Source organism: Eschscholzia californica, unplaced genomic scaffold (assembly GCF_041429995.1).
Source record: "Eschscholzia californica isolate CP2 unplaced genomic scaffold, dmEscCali1.0.p SCAF_4, whole genome shotgun sequence".
Taxonomy (NCBI): Eukaryota; Viridiplantae; Streptophyta; class Magnoliopsida; order Ranunculales; family Papaveraceae; genus Eschscholzia; species Eschscholzia californica.
The window spans coordinates 5,030,556-5,057,417 of record NW_028238461.1 but is presented as its reverse complement, the minus strand read 5'-3'; the positions used below and the strand labels follow the sequence as shown (position 1 = coordinate 5,057,417).

The window sequence follows — 26,862 nt, the reverse complement described above, 5'->3', positions numbered from 1 at the left end:
TTGAAGCTACCAATAACCAATTTCAAATAAACCGATTAAATTCTTATTACAACAAAGAATACAAGCCACACAAATAAAAACAATGTGGAGAGAAAAGTAAATTTTCAAAAATTTAGAAGAAGAGACCGAAGGCAACGGCCGCTAATGAAGCAAAAGCAGCAGGAACGATAGCGGATACATCTGAGGTAGGGCTTGGTGCTGGTGCTTCAACAGCAGCTGCTACTTTTGGGATGGTAGAAACAGCCATTATCATGGCGATAACTACGAGGCAAACTCTCATCTTCATTGATTCCATTGATAGTGGTTTCTGAGAGAAAGAAATAGAACAATTAAGGGAGAATGAAGAGAAAGAGAGAGAAGGAAAGGGTATTTGTTTTGGAGAGTGGGTTGATGAAATTAATAGATTAGTGATTGGTTTTTATAGAGGAAAATTGAGAGAGATCAAAGGAGGGATTAATACGGGCAGTTGAAGTCTGCCCAAGTTCAATGAACAAACAATTCAATATATTGTGCGGCTGCCCGGTTTTTGACAGGGTGGATGCTTTTTAAGCATGCCCAAAAGAGCTGTTGAGAAATTTGGTCGGACAAACGTTTTAAGGTGACAGCCAAGGAAAGGTTGGAGCTTGAAATTGTGTGGGATCCCACAACATGGCAAAAATGGACTAGTTCAATTCAACCATGGGACTTTCAACGATGGTACCAAAACCTCGTGGAGAATACCTAAGTCTAGACTATTAGTTCGAACCCTCATACGCTCAGAGCATCTCCAATGTAAAATTCGCAAAAAAAAAACAAAATTTAATTATCCTTTACATTGAGATTATCTTTAAATGACAATACTTCAATTTTTTCAAGAGACATCTTTTTAATATAGAATTTTTTTTATGCAGACGTTTGAAGTTCTAAATAAGAATCTCAAATATTGAGTTTGTTCTAGAGACGTGTATGTTTTCACATAATCTTATCGCTCAAAATTGAGTTTTGCATGGGAGAGTTGTATCCTAGACTTAATTTGAAAAACTAAGTGCTACTTAGGAGTTGTAGTTTCACATAAACTCTATTCTATGACATTGACTGAATAATTGAAGACCCATAGCCAAATATTTTTCGAGAACTCCTTAGTGCGACAAACTTAAAAATATCTATATTAGTCTCTTATGTCAAGTTCCAATTGCGATTCTCATTTCTATGTGGAAACATAGGGTTCTTCAAATTTTTTTGTCTCCCATGTAAAACTTTAAACTTATTTCAAAAACTCTATTCCTCCCTCCATTTAGTCTCTCCCCTAGCCCTCCAGTTGATGTGACGACAGTTGATGTAACGACGGAGCAAATGGAGACAAGATATTGTCAAATCAGGCGCCGTCACACTAGCTGAAGAGCGGGAGGAAGGACCAAATGGAGAAAGGAATTTTTTTTGAACTTTTATACTTATGTGGTATTCTTATTTTTGTAAATGAGTAATTTATTATTCTAAAAATATATATGAAGACTTTCGGTTGGTTTAAATTAACTTATCGATGAGTTAAACAATTAAAGATATTTCAAAAGGACACTCTAGAAATAGAGTTTCCTATGGAGATATCTTTATTTAACTACCTCCACCCTATGTTGGAGATCCAATGAATTTTGCATTTAAAAATTTTATGTGTGGCACTTAAAATTTCTAAGAGTGAGTGTTGCACTAATGAGGCTCTAATGACTCAAATCCATGTTAAAAAAAAAAATATCGTAAAGGAAAGTTTTAAAGGTGCACCCTCGTAAGGGTTAGTTGGTGCCTGTGGTATCCCGTCTGACTTCGTAAATTTAATTTGATTGTATTTGGTTGTAGGCGTTCCAAATCGGGGATTTCGGGCGGAATTTTGCTACAAAATTCAGCTTAAGGTCTACCGAATTCAACACAAATATTTTATAGTTGAAATTGATTGACTTGATCCGAAATTTATGACAAAATTCGTTCAGAGTATACCGATCTAAGTTGTGTTCAATAGTTCTCGGTATTTTCGTGATTGGTGGGTTTGAGTAAATTTTGTAACCAAATCTGTTGGAGTTCACTGACTTTAAAGGTGGCCAATATATGGACAACCGATTATTTTAGATGGACAACTATTTTTGGGTCCCAACCTAATTGACTTTGATTTAATAAGGGGCAATTCTATAAGGCCTTGATATCAAAACCTAATTAATTTGAGGACTATAAACAAATGTACTAATAGATTAGATTAGAAACTCTAATTGTCATTCATCTTCTTCATCTTTCTCCTTCATCATCAATCACCTCCATCCCAACACCAACAAAACTCTTTCAACAAAAAAAAACACCAACAAAACCCCCCACCATCACCACTACACCTTCACTGGTCACAATATTTTCACCTACCACCGAATTCACCAATTAATACCATCATTATCACTACCACGACCATCACTAGCTAACATCTTAATCTTCTCCTTGACAAACACCTAGTGATTAAGAATGAAGAGATTGTGGTAAGATGAACTTCTGGTAGCTTATTCCACCTATTCAATGGCTTAAACATATAGAGGATCAAAGTCTTAGTGATTACTCTGATTTCACCATTATCACAACCGTCATTTTCAAATTTCCCACATTTCCCTTTTAAATGCCCCGATAGAAACCAATTCCATCCCAAAATCAAACTTCATAACTTACCCATACCATTCAAGAAGAAGATGATGGAACATGATTATCATGAATACCATGTGCTGATTTTGTAATTGTACTAGAGAGGCACAAAAGTACCAATTTCATCAGCATATACCTTATTTCATCATGGTGTGATGGATCATCTTCATCTGGACTCGTCTTTGCGTCGAGAAGGTTGATAGAAATCGAACGAAATCAATTCCATTTTGTCTAGGTCTAATCTGTTTATAGCTTCAGAGAAGGTGGCTTCTTGATTTGGTAGGTCACTAGTTTATAAAATTTCTACAACTAAAGACGGCAAGACATCGATGCACTTGGGTAGTTTAGGGTTTTGGGATTCATGACATTTTCATGTCAAATTGAGAAGAATTCAGATCAAAAGAACGGTGGAAATACAACTCGTTCTATTGATTTCCCACATTTGTAACTATATGAGAAGGAGAAGAAGATGAGGGTGAGTTGAGTTCTTCCAGCTTGTTTGAAACCATATAAATCTATAAAAGCTCCTGAGAAAACAAGATTAATTCGTAAAAGAAAAAGAGGGTTTAGGCAGTTCAAAAAGAGGGAGGACTTAATAAAAGCTATAAGTCTTGGAGGACATAAGTGAAAAATAATAAAGTGATGTCCCCTAAAAAATATTGTGTCCACGTAAAATAGTTGTCCACATAAGATAATTAGTTGTCCATATATTACCCACCACTTTAAATTGAAAAAAAATGTGGGAGCGCCTACGTTGGGAGAGGGCTTTTAATTATTTTCTGGAATGACCGGGGCCGGTAACCGGAGTCCGGAAGCCACAATTACACTTACCTTAAGCGCCTTTAAAATATCCTTACCAATTATCAGGCACATGTACCGAAACTACTCTTAGGTCCCAGAAAGCCCAGGGCTTCCCCAGTATTGCTAGAAGCGCTCTCCATTGATGATTAACGGCAGTTACTGTTAAATAACGGCGTTAATTAAGGAGGGTTTCTTCTCTTCCTACGATTCGAATCTCACCGTCCATTTGCATCGACGGCTATTATTAATCTACAGTTATCTTCCTGCTACTAATATTTAGAAAGAATTCCATTTTCAGGAAGAGTGATGTGAGAGAGGAGGAGGAGGAGAAGAAGCAAATAGGTTATCATATTCTTCAATGAAGAAGGCATTGGACTGAGAAATACAATCTGGGTTTTCTCTATTTTGAAGAAATTAGTTCAGGGTAATCTAATTTTCTTCCTGCTATTTGTTTATTTGGTTTTCTTCAGTAATTTCAGTTATACTGCCTTCTAGTTTGAGTTTTAATGGTGCCTTTTTCTTCTATGGATTATTTTATTGAACATTGATTTTGATTTATACATTGAAGGACAAGTATCTTTAGGTAATTAAACTTTCTAGGGATTTTTCCTGGTTAATTTTATCCTCTAAAAGGGTCTTTGATTAGGTTAAAATCTCTAATGTAAAATGCAGATATGGATGAGGAAGAAGGGAAGAATCAAATAGTTTTTAATAGAGTAATTGAACCAGAGATTCCATTACAGTGGGGAAATCGGAAAAGGCTTAGACGTATGAAGATTAAATATCAAAATTCTATAGAGAAATCTGAGGGTTGTGGCATTACTACCAACAAGTAAGCTAAAATATGTGTAAAATCTCATTTAGGGTTCTTCAGCAGAATGAATATTCTTTGCCCTAATTTAATTCTTTTTTTTTTGGGGTTTTCTTCAGTAATTCCAGTTTGGGTACCCAAAAATCAGATGGGATTAATGACAATCAAAATTATTCAGCAGAAAAGGAAGATAGATACTACACAACAAGAAGGTCGTTGTTAGGGTTTGATGATAATATGAAGATATTCATGGGAACAGAAGGAGTTGAAGATAGAGGATTTGTTTGGCCAAAGTTGTTTACTTGTCTCTCGAGCAAAGAAAAAGAAGAAGATTTCATGGCTATGAAAGGGTGTAAACTTCCTCAAAGACCTAAAAAAAGAGCTAAGTTCATTCAAAGGAGCTTACTTGTAAGTTAACCCCAAGATCAAAACCCTTATCCCCAATTTGGAAGACTATGCTTCTATGCAATTTCTTATTTTGGGTGACCTAATTTGATGGATTCTTTGACATTGTTGTGTATAAGTAATTCATCTTCTTTTTTGCTTGCAGTTGGTTAGTCCTGGTGGTTGGCTTTCTGATCTATGCCAGGAGAGGTATGAAGTGACAGAGAAGAAAACTTCCAAAAAGGTACTTCTATCTTCTTTATATTTGATCTCTGATTTAGCACCTACTGATTCTCTATTCATGGAGATTTGTACATTTATGGATGATGCAGAGAGCAAGAGGATTGAAGGCTATGGGAGGAAGTATAGAAAGTGATTCAGAATGAAGTTAGATTTACTAGATTATTGACTTAAGAAGAATAGGGCAAATTTGAAAGTTACTAGGTTTCTGCATGTAAAAGGAAGAGAAGATTTGCTTTCTTCTTCTTCAATACCACAAAGATCATGAATTGCTACATTCTTCCCTTTTAATTTGTTCATTCTCTTTGTTTTCCGCTTGGATTTTGTTTGAGTTTCTATCCGTAACAACACCCCAAGCCTCACCGATTGTCGATATCTTTTGACGCCCAAAACTAAATTCAACAAGTTCAGAGTTTTATACTCGATGAGAGATCCCCCCAAACACTTGGACACTAGGTCAAAATTTGGGATTCCTAGAGAGGTTCACGGATAAGTTGCCCGACTATCACAATCAAACTTGGACACTAGGTCAAAATCTGGGATTCCTAGAGAGGTTCACGGATAAGTTGCCCAACTATCACAATCAAACTTGGACACTAGGTCAAAATTTGGGATTCCTAGAGAGGTTCACGGATAAGTTGCCCGACTATCACAATCAGAACCACCGGACCTAAATTCGGTACACCCCCTAAAATGGCAAATACCAACCAACACCTGCACCTTGCCACGAACTGGAACTCAAGCAAATGCTTCCAAAACAAAGCCAATTTAACAATACTGAAGCCAAAAAAGCCATCTGGGTATACAACTCAAGTTAAATATATATATGTCAATTCAAAAATTGCATCAGAATACTCTTATCGATCCTCGTCAGAGCTACAAACCTTTTGTCTCTCCCCTTTGACTAACTACAATATCAATTTTCCTAATTTTTTACTCATTTTCTTTATCGATTTACAAGGTTACTTCACAGCAACTATAAGCCTTTCAGAGAACTTCTACCAGCCCTCTTACACAATTCTGTCTCTTTGTCAACTCGCCCCATAATATCTACAGATTGAATAAAAAACCACCTCTTGGTTTCCTATATATAGATCCACCCTATACAAATGGCATTCCCCAAGCAAAACATTTAAAAAGAATGATTGCTTACGCCTTTTTGAGAGTTCACTAACAGTCATGGAGCGATAAAGGAAGTTCAATACTCAGCTGTTTGTTATCGCCATCACACCTCTTAGACCTGTTACACAATTTTAGACAGAAGTATTAGATTCAAACATTTGGACTGTTCTCCTATTGATACAGCAGAAAAATATAAGAGTTACGAGATATAGTAAAAGTGTGCTTTTCATGCAATTCAATAGAATCAATGCTCACATTTGGTCAGGAAGGCGAAAGGTTTCATTTTGTTAAAGCAGCAAGAATATGATCACATTAAAAAAATTTAATGCATTCTTAAGTCACATGTACTACTTTTTGATAATTTTGCTGTGTCGGATAACGGATAATTGCAGGCACTTCAATTGGTACATTGTGAAAATTTTAAGGCACATCCTATTTCTACTTGCACAAACTTATGTTAGCTCTGTAATATACCACCCTACGTTAATGTCATTTAAAAAATAATTCAAATATGGTTGACCCGATAGTACAAAAGTTGTACTTGAAAATAAAAGATGTATTAACAAGAGAAGACATATGTGTGCACTTGCGTTCCCCCCGCATTGGGTTTCTAGGTTGCCATATATGATATCTCATACCTATATCAGACACTGATACTCTTACAATTGTCCATTTTTTATGGCTTTCGTGATATGCAATAACTAAGGCGAACTAAAACTGATTAAAGCAGAGCTGGAGCATGATGATTAATTGCAGAGATAGAAAATATTAGAAGAAAGAAGACAAGAAAATCATGTGACGGGAGCTATAAATACCATGTCCATGCACTGCGCGCATTTGTGCTAATGTCGAGCGGCAAACTGAAACTTCTTGATCCCCCAATAAATGGATAAGAAAAACTTTACAAGAAAGCGCTCCTGACCAGCTTATACAACAAAATCAGCCACTACTATAAAGCTTCCAGGCTAACAGCTGCTTTGGTGAAAACTGATAAGACAAAAGGTGCCTCCTCCCCTGGGTGGAGAGTAGTAGGCACTATTGTGTATCCCTTTGGATCAGGCTCCAAAACCAGCTCGAATGATATTTCTCGAGAGTTGACATAATCTGTCCCTCCCACCGATTCGTGCAAGTAAATATTGTATGCCGCACGACGACCTCGAGTTTTGAGTATCCTCATCCCTATATAGAACATCATCGAGTCATAGCTCGACTGATAATTCCTAAAACCAGCTTTCTTTCTCGAGAAACCCACACCCTGGTCATGAATTCAAGTAGTATAAGAGTTTAAAACCCCGAGCCAGAAATGTACTGGAAAGCAAAAATAGAATAACAGAGGAATCTAAATATTGGGTTACCTGTGTTAAAGTAATGAAGACATGAATTGGAACTGATGCATCCGGCCCAGTAGCTCTAAGTCGAAATTGCGGATTTTGATGCCATGAATCGTAGTCCTGACAGCCACCAGCACTGTAACCACGCCACTGTCCATGGGCAGCATATCGCATCTCTGGAGGATAAATACGGCAAACATATATTGACCGGAAGTGAATCTGAAAGTCTTGCCAAGACATCCAGAATATGCCTTCCTTTGACTGTTCAAAATGGAAGTTGGTTATAAATAAATCCAGTCAGGCTGAGCAATTCTTCTTTAAAGAGAGGAATAGGCTGGTGTGGAGTCATCTCAATTCTCAATCTTCATACACAACCAACAAGCAAATGAAAATAAAAGGAAAGCAAACAACCAAACCAGAAGTACCTGCGGAACATGCTTGAGCTTATGCTTCATACGGTCAGTCCATTCGGGAGATGAGTCTGACCAAGGCCCCTTCCAGTCAACTTCATTTGCCCATGGATTTCTTACCTGGACTAGTTTGTGGCCATCCACCTCTCTTACCTAAATTACAGTAAGAGAAAGTTAGATTATTTGCTCTAAGATATCCCTAGGCACACAAGGGAAAATAGAAACTCACACATTATGAACATTTTTAACTACCTGCAATAATGAGTAAGCATGCCCTTGAACAATGCCGCTCGAAGATACATGCACATCTGAACCTGATGGACTACCAGCACCAAGTAGAAACCCCTCCTGTTTGAAGCGCAATAGTTGAGACCACAGTCTTCCACTTGCAAGATCAATCTGGGCTTGAGCAGTTCTCATATCAATCTCCTCACCAGCCCCTCCAGTAAGGTCCACGAGAGCATCCTGAACAAGACCACCTTCTAGAGCCTCATACGATCCATGTAGCTTGGCATACGCCTTCTCCAGAAGAGAAACCCATAATTCATTCCCCTTCCTACTTGTAGCAAATGCTGGTCTCCCAGGTGCCGCACAGGGAATCCAATCATCAACAACAACAGGGACCCACTCACCCTACGGATATCACAAAAACAAAGATATTATTGAAGCTGCGCTTAATAACATTACTTAATGTATTCCTCCCTGTGGTTACAGGTGAATTATGGCATAATCCACATCAATATTTGACTCGATATATTACGGAGAAAATGATAAAAGTTGAATTGCACAGACATTGTTACACTAATCGTACAGTATGTTGCTGTAATTCTGTAAACATGATTTTCTTATGTTCATCTGTACCAAGTGTTTGCTACAGAGTCTCGTAATTCAAGTAGTTGCATTATTTTTCTCTTAATTAGGTTAAACTTGTACTTTTGCCTTCGAAACAAGTAGGTATTGGAACATTTAATTAACTTCAGCAGAAGTTTGAAAACACCATTAAGTAGTATTTTCTTTGCCTTTTCAAGTAAAAGAGTAAAAGGATTAGTTTGATGTCATAAAAGCAACTGAAAGACGGCCGGATCTCCACCCACTATAAAAGTATGATACCTGAATACAGAAGCGGACAGTGTAAATCCCTTCATCGTTGTACTCTGGGGTGATGATCACTTCTGATATTCGTGAAACCTCAGTTAAGACAGCAACAGCACTCAAGAACCAGCAGTCACCCAACTGACCCTGCTCAAGAGAACATTGAAGCTTCTTACATAAATGAATCGACCGCATGAGGAATGGCACAGTGATCTATCATATTTTAAAACTTAGGATGCAAGAACAGCCATGAACAAGAATGAGTTTCTAGCTCTCTTGCAAAAAGGAGATACATACCTGACACACATCAGAAGGATTAGCAACACCTGAGAACAAGCAAGGACGAGAATCCACAGAAATCTCTTTCACTATATTAGCTGGTCTCATCCACTCAGAGACAACCTAGAATGGGAAATGGGGGAATTAAGACTAGTGCAATCAATGATTTGTACAATAGTAATATGCTAGTCATAGGAACATACTTGCAACTTTGAAGGTGGATTCTCTGGATCAAGGAAAAGAGACTGATTGTTTGGAGGAAATTCCTGATCTGTGAAGTGCAGTTCCCCTTTAGCTACTAGAGCTTCTTTAACCGCCATTTCAACTGACAACATCCGTTGATTAATTTCCTCTTGTGTTTCCATCCTAGATTTCTTCAATCTTCTGGCAAAAGAGTCCATATCAATTGCCACTCCCTCACGTTCCAACCTTCTTCTCCTCCCACTTGAGTATTGTCCATCCCAATCTACATCTTCTCTTTCCCTATCATATAGATCTATATCAGCAGGGTCACTGTCACACTCCTCCACCTAGGCAATACGCAGGAAGCAATAAATTAAGTTAATTAAATGATGGACAAAATTGACGTATAAAATATTAGCAGTATAATGGGAAAACAGCGATTAAGAACTAGAAATCTAGAATAACGAATTCAGATCCGTACTCTAGAAGGTGAATCACACCACTGCCAGCCATCTTCAGGGAGATCAATCACATTATATTCGGTTGAGCTACTAGCAGCGTGAACAGCAACAATCTCATCTTCAGTCAAACACCTTCCCCACAGAAATGCATCCATTATATGCATCTTGGATTCAACTCCTTCACTATCTGATCTCCCAAATGCATCCACATCTGTTGGTGGTCGGACACCAATCCAGACTACAGTACCTTCTTCCCAAATACCATTGCCCATATGCAATGGCAATCCACTTTGGTATCCGTCATAGCCACCATCTAAAAAGCAAGTAGCTTCACCTACTTCAGCATCGATAGTCACAGTCACAATATGCCACCTGAAAGGTCGTTGCAACATACACAGAAATCTGAGCGCGTAGAACAAGTGAAAACAATCCGAAACCACACAAAATCTTGAAGCATGAAAATCCATCTACTACATTTGCACAAATATTACAACCAGAAAGAAGAAAAGGAACAGCATGCACGAGCAGTGCACAAATTAATCAATCGGGAAGAAATAAAGGTTATAGGGAAAGAGTAAAAGACCTTCCATCGGCAATACTAGTTGCACCAATGTTCCACTCTTTTGACAGAGTAGATTGTCTATCACCTTTGGTAACTAATCTCAAACCTACTTGCCCAGCTTCAATACCTTGCTCGGAGCCAGCAACCAGGATTTCCCAGCAAACCTTTTTCTGAAATTCAGTGCCTAAAAGACACACTGGGCCAGATTCAGGCTGAACCATAACAGCAATAGAGAAGCTCACTTTACTACTCTGAGAAATGCTGGGATCAATCTTCCCACAGTGTCTGCCCCCAACTGTTGGTTCCTCATCAAGGATGCATACAGCACCAGGAATCCCTGTCTGTCAATATTATAACAAAAGAACTTAATATAAATTTTAGATATGAAATCCAGAAGTTAGTATCTGGAAAAGAATTTTCAACGATGTGAACAGATAAAATCAAGGGTTTAGAAATACGGCAGAGACGCCAAAAGTTGTAGAGACGAGAAGAAGTGGTCAAACTAGCATGAACTTTAAGTAAGTTCTCGAGAATAAATAAAGATTTGTAACTCTAAACTTCCACAAAAGAATAAATTAATATGAATATAAACCAGATCAGGAGCAAACCTGCTCCGCGCGACGAGCTAATTGAGCACTGCGGATACGACGAGCAATGCTTGACACCCTCTCTCGAGCAAAAGAGTCATCTAAGACAGAATCACCTCCTACAGCACGAACAGCAGCTGCCACAGCTGCAGCCTCCCTGTTGCCAACGTTTGGAATGGAAGCTATAAGAGAAGCTTCTATCTCCTTCCACTTCCGCTCTTCCTTCTCCAAAAGTGCTTTTCTTCTTTCCTTCCCCTTTCCCTCCTCTTCACGTCTCTGCATTAGGAGTTCCTCTTCCATTTCCTTTTCTCTTATGTAACTGCAACATCAACATGACAAGATTCAGTAGAACCAAGAAAATTCAACCTCTAATCTTCAGACAGTTCAAATTGGGGTACTTATATATGGCATGTATATATATATATATATAGACACACACACACACACACAAAATAGTCTACTCCTATATGTCCCAAGTGCATGAATACCATAATTTCTGTTCTTATTAAAAAAAAGTGCACAAATACCATCCTTATCCTAGTCCTATCTGGTGGTACAGGGCTAAACTAATTAAACAGAAAATAAACAAGACATAAAAACTGGAATGAAGAGAGAGATGACCTCTCTTGAACAAGTTCGAACTGCCTTCGATCCTCAGGCAGCCACTTCTTAATTTTCTTGGCACTAAGATCCGAAAACCCTATGCTGTCCAGAAAAAGTCTCAGACGGACTTCATCCTGCCACCACACAAATAACAACCGTAGTATGAAACTGAATACACTGTAAACACACTTGAATGATCAAAGATAATATTTACTAAACAGAAAAATATTTGAGTGTTAGCACTCTATTTACCTGGACTCGCTCCGCCTTAGCAGTTAAACCAAGCAACAGAAGCAAGTAACCACCAAACTTATCCCACATGTACACCCACTCAGTATCAATTGCCTCCTCTAAAGCCAGAATTCGAGCATGAGCACACATTTCTCTCCTGTTGCCTGCATCAGTAGGCGAGTCACGCCAAAATATCCTTCCAGTTTTAAACCAGCTGAAACAAAAACCTGCAGCTAACTCCTCATTTCGGAGACGATCTCTCAGCTTCGTGACATCGGCTCTCGGAAGCACAAAATGGCCTGCCTTGTCCAGCATAATGGTCGGGTCTCCAACTAAAAGAGCAGCTGAACTAGCAGATCTCTGTGGTGCTGAATATGTTCCAGAAATTGCATTCCTAGTCTGCATGGTTCAGACATCAGGTGTGAATAAATATTGACATCCCAAAGGAAGTTATATATAAACAAAACGATTGGATGTTCAAGCATAGAAGACTCTGTTCAGATGAAAACAGCACGCCAATAAACTAAACAGTAATGAACTACAAAAGCCAAGAAACACACTAAGAGATGCACGCAAGTAATGACTTGAAAGAAACTTGAATCTGAGAGCAAAGCCTAAAAAAGGAAAATAAAACAAGCTAACCTTGGTGGCAGATCGAGTGGTCGCCTGAACAACAGTTTCCTTACTTAGAAAATGCACAGCATCTTCCATCATCTAACAAAAAAAAGGAAGTCATGAACTCAAGGAAGATATATATACACGATACACACTGAACGGAAAACCATAGGGGATTCAAGATTCTGTAATCAAAATAGTGTAGTTACACCAACCTTCAGTGTCAAACATGGACGAGATACAGCAAAACCAAAGGATACCACAAGAGTAATTGCTGATACAGCCGCACCAGCGAAAGGTGGATAAATTTTCAAACTAGCAACAACACCCCAGCCCTCGGTTGCTATTGCGACCCCATATAGAACGAGGAATGCAGCACTATTAATAGCGAAGCAATAGACATCTCTTAATAGGCGGAAGAAACATAACATTAAATTTGCAAATACAACTGAAGCTCGTTGAACATGCTATAAGAAGGAATTGCAAGCAATCAATTTCAAATTGAAAGTGAAACTGAAATTCATCTTAAGAAAATCTAAATATAATAAACAGGCGACTCAAATACTGCCCCACAAATTCCATACAACAGACCTGACATTTTTTGCACAATCAGCATGAGCGTCATAAACGTAGACGGGTAATACTCTTGGAGAGTATACTACAATTGGAGGAGAAAGAAGCACCTACAGGAAGAAGCTATACTGTGTCATGGAAAGAGGACGAAAGCGAACAACCCTAATTAAGAGAAAACCAATAAAAGACCAAGGTCTAAAGAAGAAATAGTAATGACTCACAGATAATGCCCTTCCAGCAAGAAGAAATAGAAACGAAAAGTACCCAACAGATGCTCCCACAAAGGGTTTACCTACACGTGATTGTGAAAAGTCATTGTTTGCACCAAGAAGATAGTCAGGAGACCACAGCTGACTTCTTAAGCACATCTAAGGATCAACTAAATTTTTTATGCTTCTATGAATGCTCACCTTCCAATAATCCAAGAAGAAATGCAGCCAAAGCCAAAAGAAATGCAAGGAAGCTGACTAAAACCATCTGTGCCCTTGTCAAATAGAAATTATTTGCAGCCCAGTAGTGGATAACACCAATAGCTAAGACAATAAGAAGTAGCACTAAAAGAAAAGCAGCCCCAATCTGTTGTAGTACATGGAAGTAATAAGTAATCTCAGAGAAAAAAAATAGAAAGGAGTAACAAAAGCAACAATCTTGAAATGAAATAAGACAAATTTCTGATCAGAACTACAAATAAAAACTAAAATAAACCCATATCATCAAACCAAAATATGCCCTACGCACCGTCCAAGGTTTAACTATAACAGTAACTGCTGATATTGCACCTAGCAAAAGAAGAAGACCAATAACAACAAACACATAGACACCTCGAGAAAGTTTCCACTCATCATCTTTCCTGCAAACAATGTCATCCGCATTTAGAAGCTAAGTTTACTTGCATAATAATTTATACTGCTTCAAACACAGTTTCAATTCAAACGCAACTTACCATTTAAGTAGACCAGAGCCAAGTGATAGAACTGCGGGAGTGCACAGTAATGGAAGTAAAGCAGCAAGAAAATCGGCCTCTGTTGGCACTCCATTGGGCCGAGCTTTAACTACCTCCAAATAAGACGTACCGCAAAATGCCACAAGAACAACTGAAACAGTACAACAATATTCACAGCAATGCCAAGAAAATATTGAACTGGTTCTATAGCAGTGTTGGAGAGAACATGCAACAGGACTCCCCCAAAACACCAGATCATATTTTGCAAGATAGTAAAAAAGAAGACAAAAGGCAAACAAGGATTACCTGCAAATATTCCAACACATACAGCAGAGGAGAGAGAGAACCTATAAGTTGCAAACCATGACACAATCGGTAGCGTGCCTGTAACTACTAGTGCAAATCCTGAAGCCATTGCCCAACCAAGGTACACAAATGATGCATAAGGAGAGGTATAATTATTTTGATCTTCAGTTGATCCCTTGTAGTGTAAGTTCTCCAAAGGTTTGGCAGATACTATTGCTCCTAGAGCTAAGACTGATCCAGTGAACATCAATACGGAGAGTCCGAGTACTACAGCCTGCAATGCGTACCAAAAATTAGATACAAAATTTGTACCTCAAGCAAACAAACATCCTTTAATATGGAGAACCAGTATGCAGAGCAAGATTCCTTCCACTAAGCCCTCGTAGAAAAATAAAGTTATAATGATCCAATATCAGTGATTAGACTCTTTTGTTTCAAAGGTCTGCAATAAAATTTTGATATATGCGTACTGCACCAACATGCCAAACTAACAAAAAGGTGTATACGGTTCAATCCAGTCACTAAGAGAAGCTCATTTAACCTTATCAGTGAAATTTTTTCAACATTACTACTTCGGGCGGACAGGCGCGAATTTTGCCGACTACAGACATAAGAGACTTCCATTAACCCAACTTTAAATTCTATATATAATTTACTTAGATTCTGTATGCTATTTTCTTTCTACTTTGTGTTCATAACATCATTAGCAAATATCTGAAATTAAAATACTAACCAAGTGACTGACAAATACGAGAGCGCATAGGTCTGACTCTAACCATTTCCGGACACCCATTTGGCGCCTACACGCCACGCCCTTTTGTAGGTTAATAAGGCAAGACATTATGCATACAATTTTTTATCGAACAATAACTGTTCAATAAATGCGTTAAGGATGCCACACATTCAGTTTCACTTTTGTACCTAAAACAGGCTATATACTGCTTCTTTAGAAATTTCATGGTTGATATGATAATGATCTGGTTTGCCCGAACATTGGGATGATTATGTAGATGTGCTTTTCGAAAAAATGGTGTGGCTCATTTCCTTATTGTTTTTTCTGTACATGTTGCTATATGACTGAGTATATGATATTGTTTGTCTTACATGCATCTTTTGTTTTTTGACTGGTATCCCCATAAATATCTACTGAATACTTTCTTCGTGATTGATCTCGCCCCTCTATATAATGCAACATAATAACAATAATATAAACTACTTTTAGCCTCAGCAAATTCTGTTTGAAGCCAACTCTGGAAGTTTGCAAAGGGGAGAACTAAATCCGAACTCTGCTATTTAACATTGTTGTGGTATGAGAATGCTTAGAAATTGAGTTGAGCTGAAGGAAGGTTAGGTTGAACTGTGAATCTGTGATCAACTGGATACACCTTCAGGGACGTAACTAGTTTGATTTTGTGAATAGGACAGCAACGGATGCTTTTATAACAGGTAGATAGTGTTTATGCAAAAGCTGTACAGCTAAGAAAGTGAGCCAACTGTGATGTATTGACAGAGAAATCAAGAATGTCGATTTTGGTTGCCAGGGTCATCCTCTCCACCTAAGCATTTGGTTTTAAAAACAAAATTCCAAACCTATAATGTTAGTTGGGATAAATTACATTAGTAGGACAGTGGCGGAGGGTGTAATGCAGTAAGACAAGAGCTAGTGGCTATGAATTACAAGCCTCAAGCCCTCTACTGCGAATGGTCGTAGAGGCCCACAAAATCGAAATATATTACATTTATGCTACATGTTGTCAGGCATAACAAGCATCCGTGTAAGAGGAAAAAGTTTATATAACTCATTTGGGACTATTTTCACTCAGTTGTAAAGTACGCACCTCCTTCGTCCCGCGGCCTCTAGGGTTGCCTCCCTGTGTCGTGCATTCTGCTCGTGAGAAACAGAACTTGTAGCCATCTCGGATCCATATGGGAATAGCAATTGAAAGGGAACCGACCATAAGTGGAACAGTCAAAGCCAATCCGAGTAGAACTGACGATTTACTGCAAAAAAGAGTATTACATGCATTAAGACTTGAAACATATCGCGTAAGAAGTATTAGTCTCAAAACAAAAAAAAAAAACATTGTCCAGCTGTAAGTAGGGCCTCATACAGATATCAGATTCAGATGCCAAAAAATCAACATTTCTGTAAAAATCAACTATTATAGTTATGAACTTATGATACGCATAACGCGGTGCATCTTGCAATATGAATTCTATCGCATAAAAAAAGTGAAGCATAATTATAATCTGTTCCTCCTCAATGGTCATGTAGCAGCACATGCTTGCTTAGTTGCTTGGATAGAAAGCATTTGCTATTAGAAAAAAAAAATGCAACAGATATTTTTGACCAGATAAAGAAAAAGCATCATACCTTACAAAGGAAAGCAGCAAACCAAGACCAGTACTCAACAACCAGGCAACGAAACCATACTGCAAATTCAGAACAAAGGCAGATATAATTGCAAAATAAAAGTATTGTAGATAAACAAAACTGAAAATCAGAAAAAATTCAAAGTATAATCTAAATGCATGATATCTGACTATCTGACAACAATGAAATCTCAAGAAGACAGCACAATCCTGAAGTTAATGAGATTATGCTCGAGACTGAATAAAACAAAATTCTTAACAAGTTGCCCTTTTTTCTGCAATTGCTTTATCATTATATTCCATGGAGAGCCGGGTCTATTCGTAATTATCTTGGATATGTTTCTTTGGAAGAATGTAGTCCAATTAGAATTTAATTACACAATCAAGTTTGAGGTTTTATATTTCTTTTCAGGATGTATCATGATCCATTTGAGTCATAGTACATTTTTCGGGTTCACCAATATTTAATCAGAGCAGAACCATGATACCCTGCCTTTGTTGATTAATCTTCTTTTACCTTTTACTTCATGGTTTACTGGATCATCAAAAGATATCTTAATTGGTATGATAGGTTTCTAAAGGTATACATGATAATGGCATAATGCCTGACATCAAATGTTCTGATTATGTATAGTTTACCTTGTGGTGTTTAGATGCCATGGCCACTTCGTCCATTTGAAGTGATCGAAGGAAAGCCATTACTGAACAAATAACTGGACAGATTAACACCACCGAAATGCCGAATTCAAACTGCAACAATGGAGGATACAATTAAATCAGAAATTATAGCACCTACAAATCAGTGCAAAATCCCACTGAACTTAGAGAACATGCAAAAAACTATTATGCACTGAAGTTTTATACTTTTATGTATTAACTACAAGACCTGACTAGAGGAACTAATCACCTGTTGATGAGTAGCATTTATCACTTTGACTGTCCTGGGGTGAGATATCGCCACAATGACCGTTTCAAGGATGAAAATAAAACTGAATAGCGCCCAGGCTCTCTCTGGTGTACCGGCTATTTTTCGCAAAATCATTCTGAATATTTCAAGCCATCTTTCAAACCCCTGACGTCGCAATTCTTCTGATAACGATATCTGATTAGGCCCGACATTTTCGAGGCTGTTTGTATCAATTACCGTGACATCTGTGTTGTCTTGATGCTCCCTATCCGCATCTAAACTACTCCTCTGGAGTAATGCTAGAATTGTTGGATCCAAGCCTTTCTCTTTCAACATCACAGCAAAATTAGGATCTAAACCCTTATCTTGGAGTAGACTAGCCAACTCAATGTCACCTTCTCTTGCTTTCCTTTTCAAGATAGCGGTAACCCTGGAATCATTCTGTCTTTCTTGGAAGATATGAGCCAAATTCAGATCCAGCGCTTGCTGATTTGCCAAAGTTGATGTACTTGACTCACAGCCTTGACTTTCCAAACCACCACTGGAACAAGCAACAATGGAACTGCTATGGTCAAGATGTTTATCAGCAAGGGCCTGTCCAGCTTCAGACTCCTGAACAACAGAGCGACAAGAACTGCTACGCAATGCCAAACTTGGTCTTCCACTATCAAGACTTCTTTCACTACCAATCCCTTCATGAGAGCTAGCTGTGCCACCCAGAACAGCATTGTTCCAGTTACTATCATCACCTGTGCAATGTGATGAACTCCTACACGTAGCTTCAATGACATTAGACAGGTGACTTGCTCCAACACTACTACTGTGTTTTTCACTTGAGCCACAACCTTCAGAAGAGCTGGAGGAGCTATTTTGTCCTTTTTGCCGAAAGCCCTCCCTTAGACGAATCACTGTACTCTGCAGAGCATCCCTCCGTGCAGCCAATGGACTCATAACCAATAAATGACGAGAAACGGCAGCAAATAACAGGACAGATGTTACAATACCATAACTAATACAGTGTCCCAAGTACCTGGAAGAAAACAATGGTCCATATGAAGTTCCACTCAACTGTGTTGATGCAAAATGAAAACAATTCAGATGAGAAACCAGCTACAAACCAGTACTGAACTCCAAAGCAGATGAGAAAAATTCGAGATGTTCCAGCAACAAAAAGTGCTGTAACCCGACTCCTCAAAAGCTCAAACCCAAACAAGCATGTCCCCATGTTCCAGTCTTTAAGATAAAAAAAAAAGAAGCGAAAACGTCAATGTCCTACTAGGTAAATAACACATTAAGTCGACAGTCAACACTTAAAACAAAAAGGACATACCAAGGACAATTATAGCAGCTGATGTAATTGCCCCCAACCAAGGTGACTCCTTTGCAGTCAGACCATATAAAATGGAGTATACAAGAAGCACCAGCAGTGATCCAATATAAAGTAATCCAAGATGAGAAGCCCTGCAAAAGCAATACCAAGTCAAGAAAATGCAAGGCAGAGGACCAGAGCTATCACATTACAGAACAACTCATGAGTCCCTTTAGTAAGTAAATGTGCAATGCATCTAATTCTTTGACAAAGACATATAACCCGATTCGCAAGGTTCGGTGGCCCCACTTCATTTGAACCCACCAAGCCTCAACAAGAAAAAGTGAAGCATTGGAAGACTAATTATAGAGCCCAGCTAGTGACAAAAGTAGATAGCGGTATGAGGTCTAAGGTTCATCAAATATAATGTAGAGGAAGAAAATAACTAATAACAAAAAACAATGATGATATATAGATAGTTTATAACTTATAAGAAACAAAAACAAAGAATAGTGAAGGAGCAAATAACATGGCCTTACCTACTAGACGGTCGAGCATATAACTCATTAGGATCCGGCGGTTCGGGTAAGCAAGTGATTGGCCCCACTTCTATACAATCAGAATACGCAAATTTGTATGATTTACACACATATTCATCAACATTCAAGCCGTTTCCTAGAAAATTAACACAGATTTGCTAATCAAATAGAGTTTGAGAATTATACAGCATAATTTTTTCCATTAGAAATAGTTATGCTCTCCGAATTAAAATAACTAGTTATTACCATTGAAGATCATTCGGCAAATAAATAGCATGTTTATGGCTAATGCAACAGCCGACACACCAAAAAAGAACCCAGAAGGAGAATATCTTTCAGACGCACTTGAGCCTGCTGTTACATATACAGCACACAGTTCGTATGCACATAGAAGTGCTACAGCCACGAGAAGTAGAATAGCAACAGCCCCTGATTAACCAAAAATAAATTATTATATTAATCTTCAAAAAATTAAGACACAAAAAAGCAGTTTTCATGTATAGAACAGGCAGAAGTCTGAAGCAAAAAACATAAACTAGAACCATGCTCTATTTACCAGTTTCAAACCCTTACCCAAACGTTCTCGGACAGTTTGAAAAAAATCAGTAAGACAGTAACAATGGGAAGTTATGTATCAGCAGTTTTCTGGAAAGAAAAAAATTCTCTACATTCTTATCATTAAGTATTCAACATCAAGTAACGGAAAAATCACAAGCAGTTAGAACTTGTTCTGACACATTTGGCTCTGAAACACGACGTCTCGCGGCTTGATTTTGGAGGAGTAAAATACTGCTTCTCAACAAAGAAATACTAGAAAGCATAAACGGATGTGACAGCAATGCGACCATGTACAACGCATAAATCTTTGGACAGATGTGGCAACTGGCAAGAAAAGATAGTAAGGAAGAGTTCATGCTAGAAAACCTAAGCATATGCTGCATGCCCAATACCGATGGAGAGCATTCACATTAGCAGCATTTTATATCTACTTAAGACTTAGAAAACCAGTAATTGAAAGTTGTAGATGCAAGTATTTACAGCAGTTCCAACTTTCTAGATAACCTTTAAGAAAAGCCCTCACGGAAAGTTCGCCTATTAGTCATCAGCCAGTCTCATTTACTTGACTAGGACAAAACGAGCACTTATGTGAATGGACAAGTACTTTAACTTGAGCTTGAAAAGCCCACTACATCGTTGAACCTTTTCTTTTTGAACAATTTGATTTAATCATGCGGAAAAGTAAAGATACAAAATCACACCATAGCTAGCGAATCACATAAGCTGATACGGAAAAAGCCAATACAACCCAAGGTTAGCTTCACTATTTGGGCTGCCTGCCTACACAAAAATCCCAAAAGTGGACATGTTGAAGAAAAGGGGTTTTCAGATAGCTAATAGGTGTATATTGTGCAAGGAAAGAGAGGAAACCACATAACACTTATTTTTTCACTGTAAAGCGGCTGCAACCCTATAGAACTATTTCATTAAGAAAGCGAATAAGCAATGGTGCCCCCAAAATTCGGTTGATCAAATTATCCAGCAATGGCAGGCCTTGAAAACCCCAAAGTCAAAGAGAAACTTATGGAACTTAGTTCCTATGGCAATAATCTGGTGCCTATATGACAAGATCTTCAGAGGCTTAAACAAAATCCTACAATGATCTTGTAAATAACTAGGAGGCTATGATGGTATAACATAGCCACAGTCTCTATCTTGTAAATTCTTTCTCAGTAGATATTAATTCAAAGCTTCAAAAAAAAATAAAGATACAAAATGTTTGGGTATGAGAGTTGGGTTCGAAGGAGGCAAGACAAGCTTTGCCAGTGTCAGAGAAACTAAAAGTTACAATGTTCTAATAAAAGCCTGCCAAGATATTGAGAAGTTTATGGAGGTAAGAGTTTTGGCCGGTGTTGAACCTAATTATTCTCTCAACACTAATACTGCTACAGCTTATAAAGTTACAATCATACTGTAGAACCAACATTGTGATTTAACAAACCTTCTACTTTCCACAATTAGAATATTTCCCATGGCCTTTTGGTTGTCAAACAAAAAAGACCCGTTCATAAGCTATTGGTCAATTTTGTACATAAATCTGACTATGGTTAAACTTACTCTCTAGTTACCACTTCGCATGATTACCTAATGTAAATGCACATGAAAGCTATGAAGAAAAAGTCGGGATTAATCCCCGAGTACACCCCGACTACTCCTCAGTCCCCATCTTGCCGACTCGACTAGGAGCCAAAACCCTAGTCCCGTGGAATTCCGAGTAAATCCCCGACTTGGTCCGACTAGGACCGAGTCGACTAGTCGGGATTATTTAGCTGAGCCTTTTTTTCTTTTGCTCAAATCGACAAAGGTGGTTTAGGATTTGCTTATTCGGCTTTTCAACCTTCCTCTCCCCTCCAAATATCATTATAACCAGATTGAAGTAATTTTGAAGTTTTCTTGCTCTCCAAACAAGATTCCAAGTTTCTCAATCTTTTTTTTACTATTTCTTTTTAGAACCCATATTCTACTCTTTTTCTCTATTAACTCAAGTAAATGTTAGTTGTTAGTGTTTTATACTTCATTAATGTTGTAGAATTTGTTGATAATTATATGTGTGCTTCTTAGGGATGAATTTTTAGTGTTTATACTTCATTAAGACCAAATACTTATATTTATATCTATATATAACTATATATTATATTCTACGACTAGTCCCGTGTAAATACGACTAGTAGCGACTATGCCTAGTCCCAAGTCCGCCGACTAGTCCCCCTTGCCGACTTTTCCAACATAGCATGAAAGAAACACAACGAACTAACAATACTAGTAACCATATTTTTAAACCTTTTACAAATATGATGAAATGGAAATACATACTTGAGCTTTGCCATTTTGTCCTCCACCAGAGCATGATAGCATAGAATGCCAAAATAAGAGCAGTACCAGCCATTATTACAGCCAGTCCAATTATATCCCGTCCCAAAATTGCAATCAACCAGCTGCCCCAGATGATAAGCAACGCGACTGGTGATAGGACAACCACCCACGCAAACAGGGTTAGAAACCCCGATATTGCACCTATATGGAGCCCTTTTACAATGTCTGGCCATTTTCTGGCGAAGATCCAACTGATAATGCATAATAAGAAGAGAAATACATGTTAATCAGACAATGAGCAGACATTTTGGTAGAGACTGAAAGACGCTCAAAATGGAACATGAAACACCATCATGAGTTCATACAATTTATGCCTCTTCGAAAATTAGATCATGAAGGCCAATTAATGTCCCAGATATGCCATGCAGTACTGTCGTGCTAGTGCATGAAAATACCTAATAGGCTAATACTCCCTTCTAAAGGACTCGAGAGTTGCGAATAAGGCATGGATGCAGGCAGAGAGAAAAACTTGACCCACAGTTCTCTTTCTATGGTGAATATCATATAGCTCAAACGAACTTTATCTACGTAAATGTTACAAGTAGAGGTCCCAACGGCGAAAGAATCAGTATTCGTCCCACATGATGTCTATAACAGGCATGTCATTACAAGGTTTAATGTTGCCTGAAAAGTCAGATTTCTTTTTGCAACTAGCAGGGTTTTAGTCACCCAATGCATACTTGACCTATTTTCTTTGCATGTCCTTTCTGTCAATCGTTAAACCAAACTCAAGATATCTCCGATTTCACTCGAGTCCTCAGTGTTGTTTCGACTCTTTATGTCCATTCCTCTAATGATATTCCAGACATCCATATCTCATTCTTCTTGTTCGTTTTCTTGGTTAAGGGACAAAGACATATCTCGTCAACAAAAAATGATAGTTTTGTGCTAAGGGAAAAGGAAAATGTCTAAAAAAAACATTGCGCCTGAAGGTTTCTACAATTTAGACAAAGTCAAAACAGGCTGGAATTAATGATAAAGACGGTTTAATATAGCATATGCTGCTGCAATTATTGATAAAGACAGTTTAAGATAGCCCGTGCAAATTGATGTATGCCCTCGCTGAACCATTTCCTCCTGCATGATGGCATCAAAGTCTTCCTATCTAGATAGGCAGACTGACCTCCCCAACCAGGATAAAATATAACTCTTCTAGAAACACAAGCAAAAGGCGGCCCACAAAATTTATATCCTTATGGATTTATTCACTTGATATACAGATTACTAACAAAAACTATAATGCAGTGTGTAATCAAAATCGAACTACAATCAAGAAAAGTTGAAAACAGTGTGAGGAGTTCATAAATGCATGCATTGCTTCCCATTATAGAAGTTTTACTCTCTCCGGCTAAAGAATCAAGAAGCAATTCGTTCCCCTCCAAACATCAGGGTAACTCGAAAAGTGAGGCCTAACTCTCTACAACGTGACATATCTCCCTGTTACAATTTTTACCCATACTCCATGATAACTCGGAACATTTACCAAAAGTATGAGATGTAATGATCCAAAACCGATATCTCAGAGGCAGTCCAATTAGTGAATAATGGATATCCGACGGAAAATGGAAAATTGTACTTGTCTATTAAACAGTTCGTTAATGTATTCAGATTTCAGCATCTTAGGTCTAGCCTCATTCAATGCTTATACAAACTTGAACGCCGGAAAATTGTATTAGATTTCCACGTGATCTCCTACTTCAAACTAGTAATTGTATCATTGAATATTTATGTGGTTCTTCCCACTGGGTAACTCGCTACTTAACTATTTGACGTCTAGTAACTCCACAACTAACATACCCATAAATGTGGAAGTATAAGTAAACTACGTATTCCATAAATGTGGTTTATTTAGCATTTACATCATTGAAGTAGCCAGTAACACTAAGAAAAAAGAACTTTATATCTGCAGAAAAATGGGTTCTACCCGGGCCTGAAATGTTTCTAATACTAAATTGGATGCAATAACCAGTTGAAATGAGGTACAATTCGGCACATATTAATAACAATTAAGATGATAATGATGAGTTTACCTGTAAATCCGCCATGGCCGCCAATTCACAGCCCAAAGTATAGCAAAGGAGAGTGAACTTAGAATGGAGAAAAGCGTTCCACATACAACGCAAGCAATCATGAGATGACGCTCGTCTCCTTCCATTGCTCTTCCCCCCTATCTTTCACCTCAAACCATATAAACTACAGAGATTGCCAAGAACAAACCAAAACCTAAGAAGGCCCTTCAGAAATTCGCAACAACCGAAACCTAAGTCAATCGAGATAAACAATAACAGTATATTATCAGTGCCTAACTCTGCCCTAACGAAGAAGAACAAGAAAAGTTCACCTTTCCTGAACCCTAGTAGAGATTTACTTGATGGATTTAACTCCAAAAGAAGGGTTTTAAGACAAGATTGAGAGAACACATTGGCAAAATGAAGATTTCAAGTAAGAAAATTGAGTCTTTAGGAATAATATATCATCAATAAAAACCTAGGTTTTAGTTAATTTGTTTCTTCTTAAACAGTTCCAGTTCTAGAGAGAGAGAGAGAGAAGATAGAACTCTGAAAACCCTATACTGTGTGAGTGAAGTGTTCTTTCTAACTCGAGATTCAAGAAAACGAGAGAAAGAGAAAAACAAGCCCTCTTTTAGAGAGAGAAAGAGAAATAAGCGAATATAGCTGACAAGCGAGAGTAGAGAAATGTAACTATTCACTCTATTAGACTTATCATACGGTAGCCCTACATCTTGGACTGTTGGATGATGAGTTTTAGTGGACATCTAGAGGGAATGTTTAATCTAGATAAACCAACGGCTAAAACGTTATGAAGGATGAATTGTGTTTTTCGGCTTAGGGGTTACGTTTATACTCGGCAAACGAGTTAATATCTATCAGATTCTCTTAATATAGCGCGATATCTCGGAAAAATAATGAGATCTCTTTGTAATAAACGAATTGAGTAGAATTTTACTGGAACTCGGAATACCATGGTTTGCTAACCAGCCAATCATATCATGACAACGTTGACGAATTATAAGCATTTAGATTGTTCCGAATTCATCCTCAAGATTTCAATTTGGGAGTGTTTCAAACTTTAACATCTTTCACATTTACAAGGAAATTTTAGATAATAAGGAACAAATCTACCTAGACAGTTATGCATCTATGTGTATGAGTGGTGAAATTAGAGATCGAAAACAGAAATCACACATACGGACGTTCGTAATTGAAGTGGTTTTAACTTCGCAAACAAAAAATTATTAAAAGTATATTTAGGTGAAATGTTGTCTATAAACAAATAAAATGTCAAAATATTAGTTTTTTTTTTTTTGTTGAATACTCAAAAAATTAGTTTGATACGTAATTTACTTTTCTCCATTTTAAGTTTTCACAAAGACTCTCGTGGAGGAGGTGATGGTGGTAGTAGTGACAATGGTGTCGAAATTTTGGAGTTATGGTGATGGAGGTATGGTGTTGGTTTTGTTGGTGGTGGCTGTGATGTTAGAGTATTTGGGAGAATGAGGTGCGGTTTTGGAGGTGTGGTGGTTGTGGTTGAAATGTGATTAAAGTGTGGTGGTGGCGGAGTTGCAGCTAGTACTGTTGGAACCTTATAGATATGGCGATAGACGCGTGGTGATTGAGTGCGAGGGAGGTGGAACTATGGGTGTGGCATTGGTGTTTGACGTGTGGTTGTGATGGGGTGTCGTGATGTTGATAAAGGTATGGTAATGGTGTTGGTGGACGACTGGACGTGGGGGTATGGACCGTATGGTAGTGGCGATTAGGGGTGTAGTTCTTCTTTGTTGGAACTTTGATTAGGTTGAAACAAATCGATCAGCTCCGTAACAACCCTAACTGAAAAATTGAGTGAGAGAGAGGATGTTGTTGATTTTGGGATGGTGACTTAAATTTGAGAATTAATAAAAGTGTCATGCCTTATAGCTATTAGTGTCATTTTTATGTGTATAAAAGGTGCCAATAGCAATAGCACGGTTGCGTTTAAAATTTCCTAAAAAATTTCCCACCTCATACCAAAGCTGAAAAAATCCAAGGGAAATGTTGAATGCACTCACAGTTTCTGTTATCTACACTCGCATCAAAATGTAACTTTTGTTCGACAAATGTTATATACGCTTACCATTTTTACCTACCACACTGACATCTCCTTTGACTTCAACCAAATTTACCTTAGATGTGAGTGTGTATAACAAAATGGTGAGTGCATTTAAATTTCCCTTTTTGTTCAAGTAAAGGATAAGTGACTGTAACAAACAAAAATAGTGAGTGCATATAAAGTTTCCAAAGCAATTGTACCCTCATAAAACTTCTATAGGCAAAACTCTTAAAGGCGTCTCTTTGTGTCCAAGCTTAAAATATGGGCCTTGATTTATTCTAGTATGATGGATCCAGTAATCATAAAGAACTGTTATTGCAGCCTTGCAGGTGCAAATCAATAAAGGGGTTATGTCTTACACAAAGGCCCACATAACTCGTGCCTTATTAACTCCAAAGGTTCGCCCTTATTTCCGTCCGATAGAAATATCATCGATCCATCACTTTCTGATGTAGTGGTTGGATACTCCCTCTTAGCCCGTGAGATTTTGGGATAACAAAAACCCCTTCATTT

General features: G+C 37.9%; 2 protein-coding genes and 1 pseudogene across 3 annotated transcripts; 1 reads left to right on the top strand and 2 right to left on the bottom strand.

Annotated features, from left to right (window-relative positions):
• Nucleotides 1–402, bottom strand: LOC147541883 (arabinogalactan protein 14 pseudogene; annotated as a pseudogene). The gene has a single exon (XR_015223259.1). The product of XR_015223259.1 is annotated as an arabinogalactan protein 14 pseudogene (transcript).
• A 3,000-nt stretch (nt 403–3,402) lies between these two features.
• Nucleotides 3,403–5,195, top strand: LOC147541882 (uncharacterized). Its single transcript, XM_086633606.1, has 5 exons — nt 3,403–3,871; nt 4,120–4,279; nt 4,378–4,666; nt 4,809–4,886; nt 4,975–5,195. Exons 2-5 carry the CDS (start codon nt 4,122–4,124, stop codon nt 5,026–5,028), a joined length of 579 nt encoding a protein of 192 aa, XP_086489732.1. The 5' UTR covers nt 3,403–3,871; nt 4,120–4,121; the 3' UTR covers nt 5,029–5,195.
• A 490-nt stretch (nt 5,196–5,685) lies between these two features.
• DEK1 (calpain-type cysteine protease family) lies at nt 5,686–24,955 on the bottom strand. The gene is made up of 31 exons (XM_086633605.1): nt 24,270–24,955; nt 22,180–22,430; nt 19,555–19,737; nt 19,309–19,444; nt 18,791–18,921; nt 18,579–18,693; nt 17,461–18,490; nt 17,193–17,303; nt 16,555–16,613; nt 16,019–16,181; nt 14,181–14,454; nt 13,875–14,025; nt 13,670–13,781; nt 13,342–13,507; nt 13,153–13,223; nt 12,950–13,041; nt 12,574–12,736; nt 12,386–12,457; nt 11,765–12,142; nt 11,531–11,646; nt 10,931–11,228; nt 10,344–10,663; nt 9,781–10,132; nt 9,320–9,646; nt 9,135–9,239; nt 8,856–8,984; nt 7,998–8,378; nt 7,761–7,898; nt 7,360–7,596; nt 6,820–7,259; nt 5,686–6,122 (listed from the first exon to the last, which is right to left on the bottom strand). The coding sequence occupies exons 1-30, from the start codon at nt 24,392–24,394 to the stop codon at nt 6,954–6,956; spliced, it is 6,492 nt and encodes a 2,163-aa protein (XP_086489731.1). The 5' UTR covers nt 24,395–24,955; the 3' UTR covers nt 5,686–6,122; nt 6,820–6,953.
• Between the last annotated feature and the right edge of the window lie 1,907 nt (nt 24,956–26,862).

Excerpts from the sequence above, each read along its gene's own strand:
- DEK1 (XM_086633605.1), bottom strand. The coding sequence starts at position 24,394 with ATGGAAGGAGACGAGCGTCATCTCATGATTGCTTGCGTTGTATGTGGA. Across the intron at positions 13,782-13,874 it reads GGCTCTGGTCTACTTAAATG|GAAAGATGATGAGTGGAAAC; the intron begins GTAAGTTGCGTT and ends CATTGTTTGCAG. Across the intron at positions 13,508-13,669 it reads TTATAGTTAAACCTTGGACG|ATTGGGGCTGCTTTTCTTTT; the intron begins GTGCGTAGGGCA and ends GTACTACAACAG.
- LOC147541882 (XM_086633606.1), top strand. The coding sequence starts at position 4,122 with ATGGATGAGGAAGAAGGGAAGAATCAAATAGTTTTTAATAGAGTAATT. Across the intron at positions 4,280-4,377 it reads TGTGGCATTACTACCAACAA|TAATTCCAGTTTGGGTACCC; the intron begins GTAAGCTAAAAT and ends GGTTTTCTTCAG. Across the intron at positions 4,667-4,808 it reads TCATTCAAAGGAGCTTACTT|TTGGTTAGTCCTGGTGGTTG; the intron begins GTAAGTTAACCC and ends TTTTGCTTGCAG.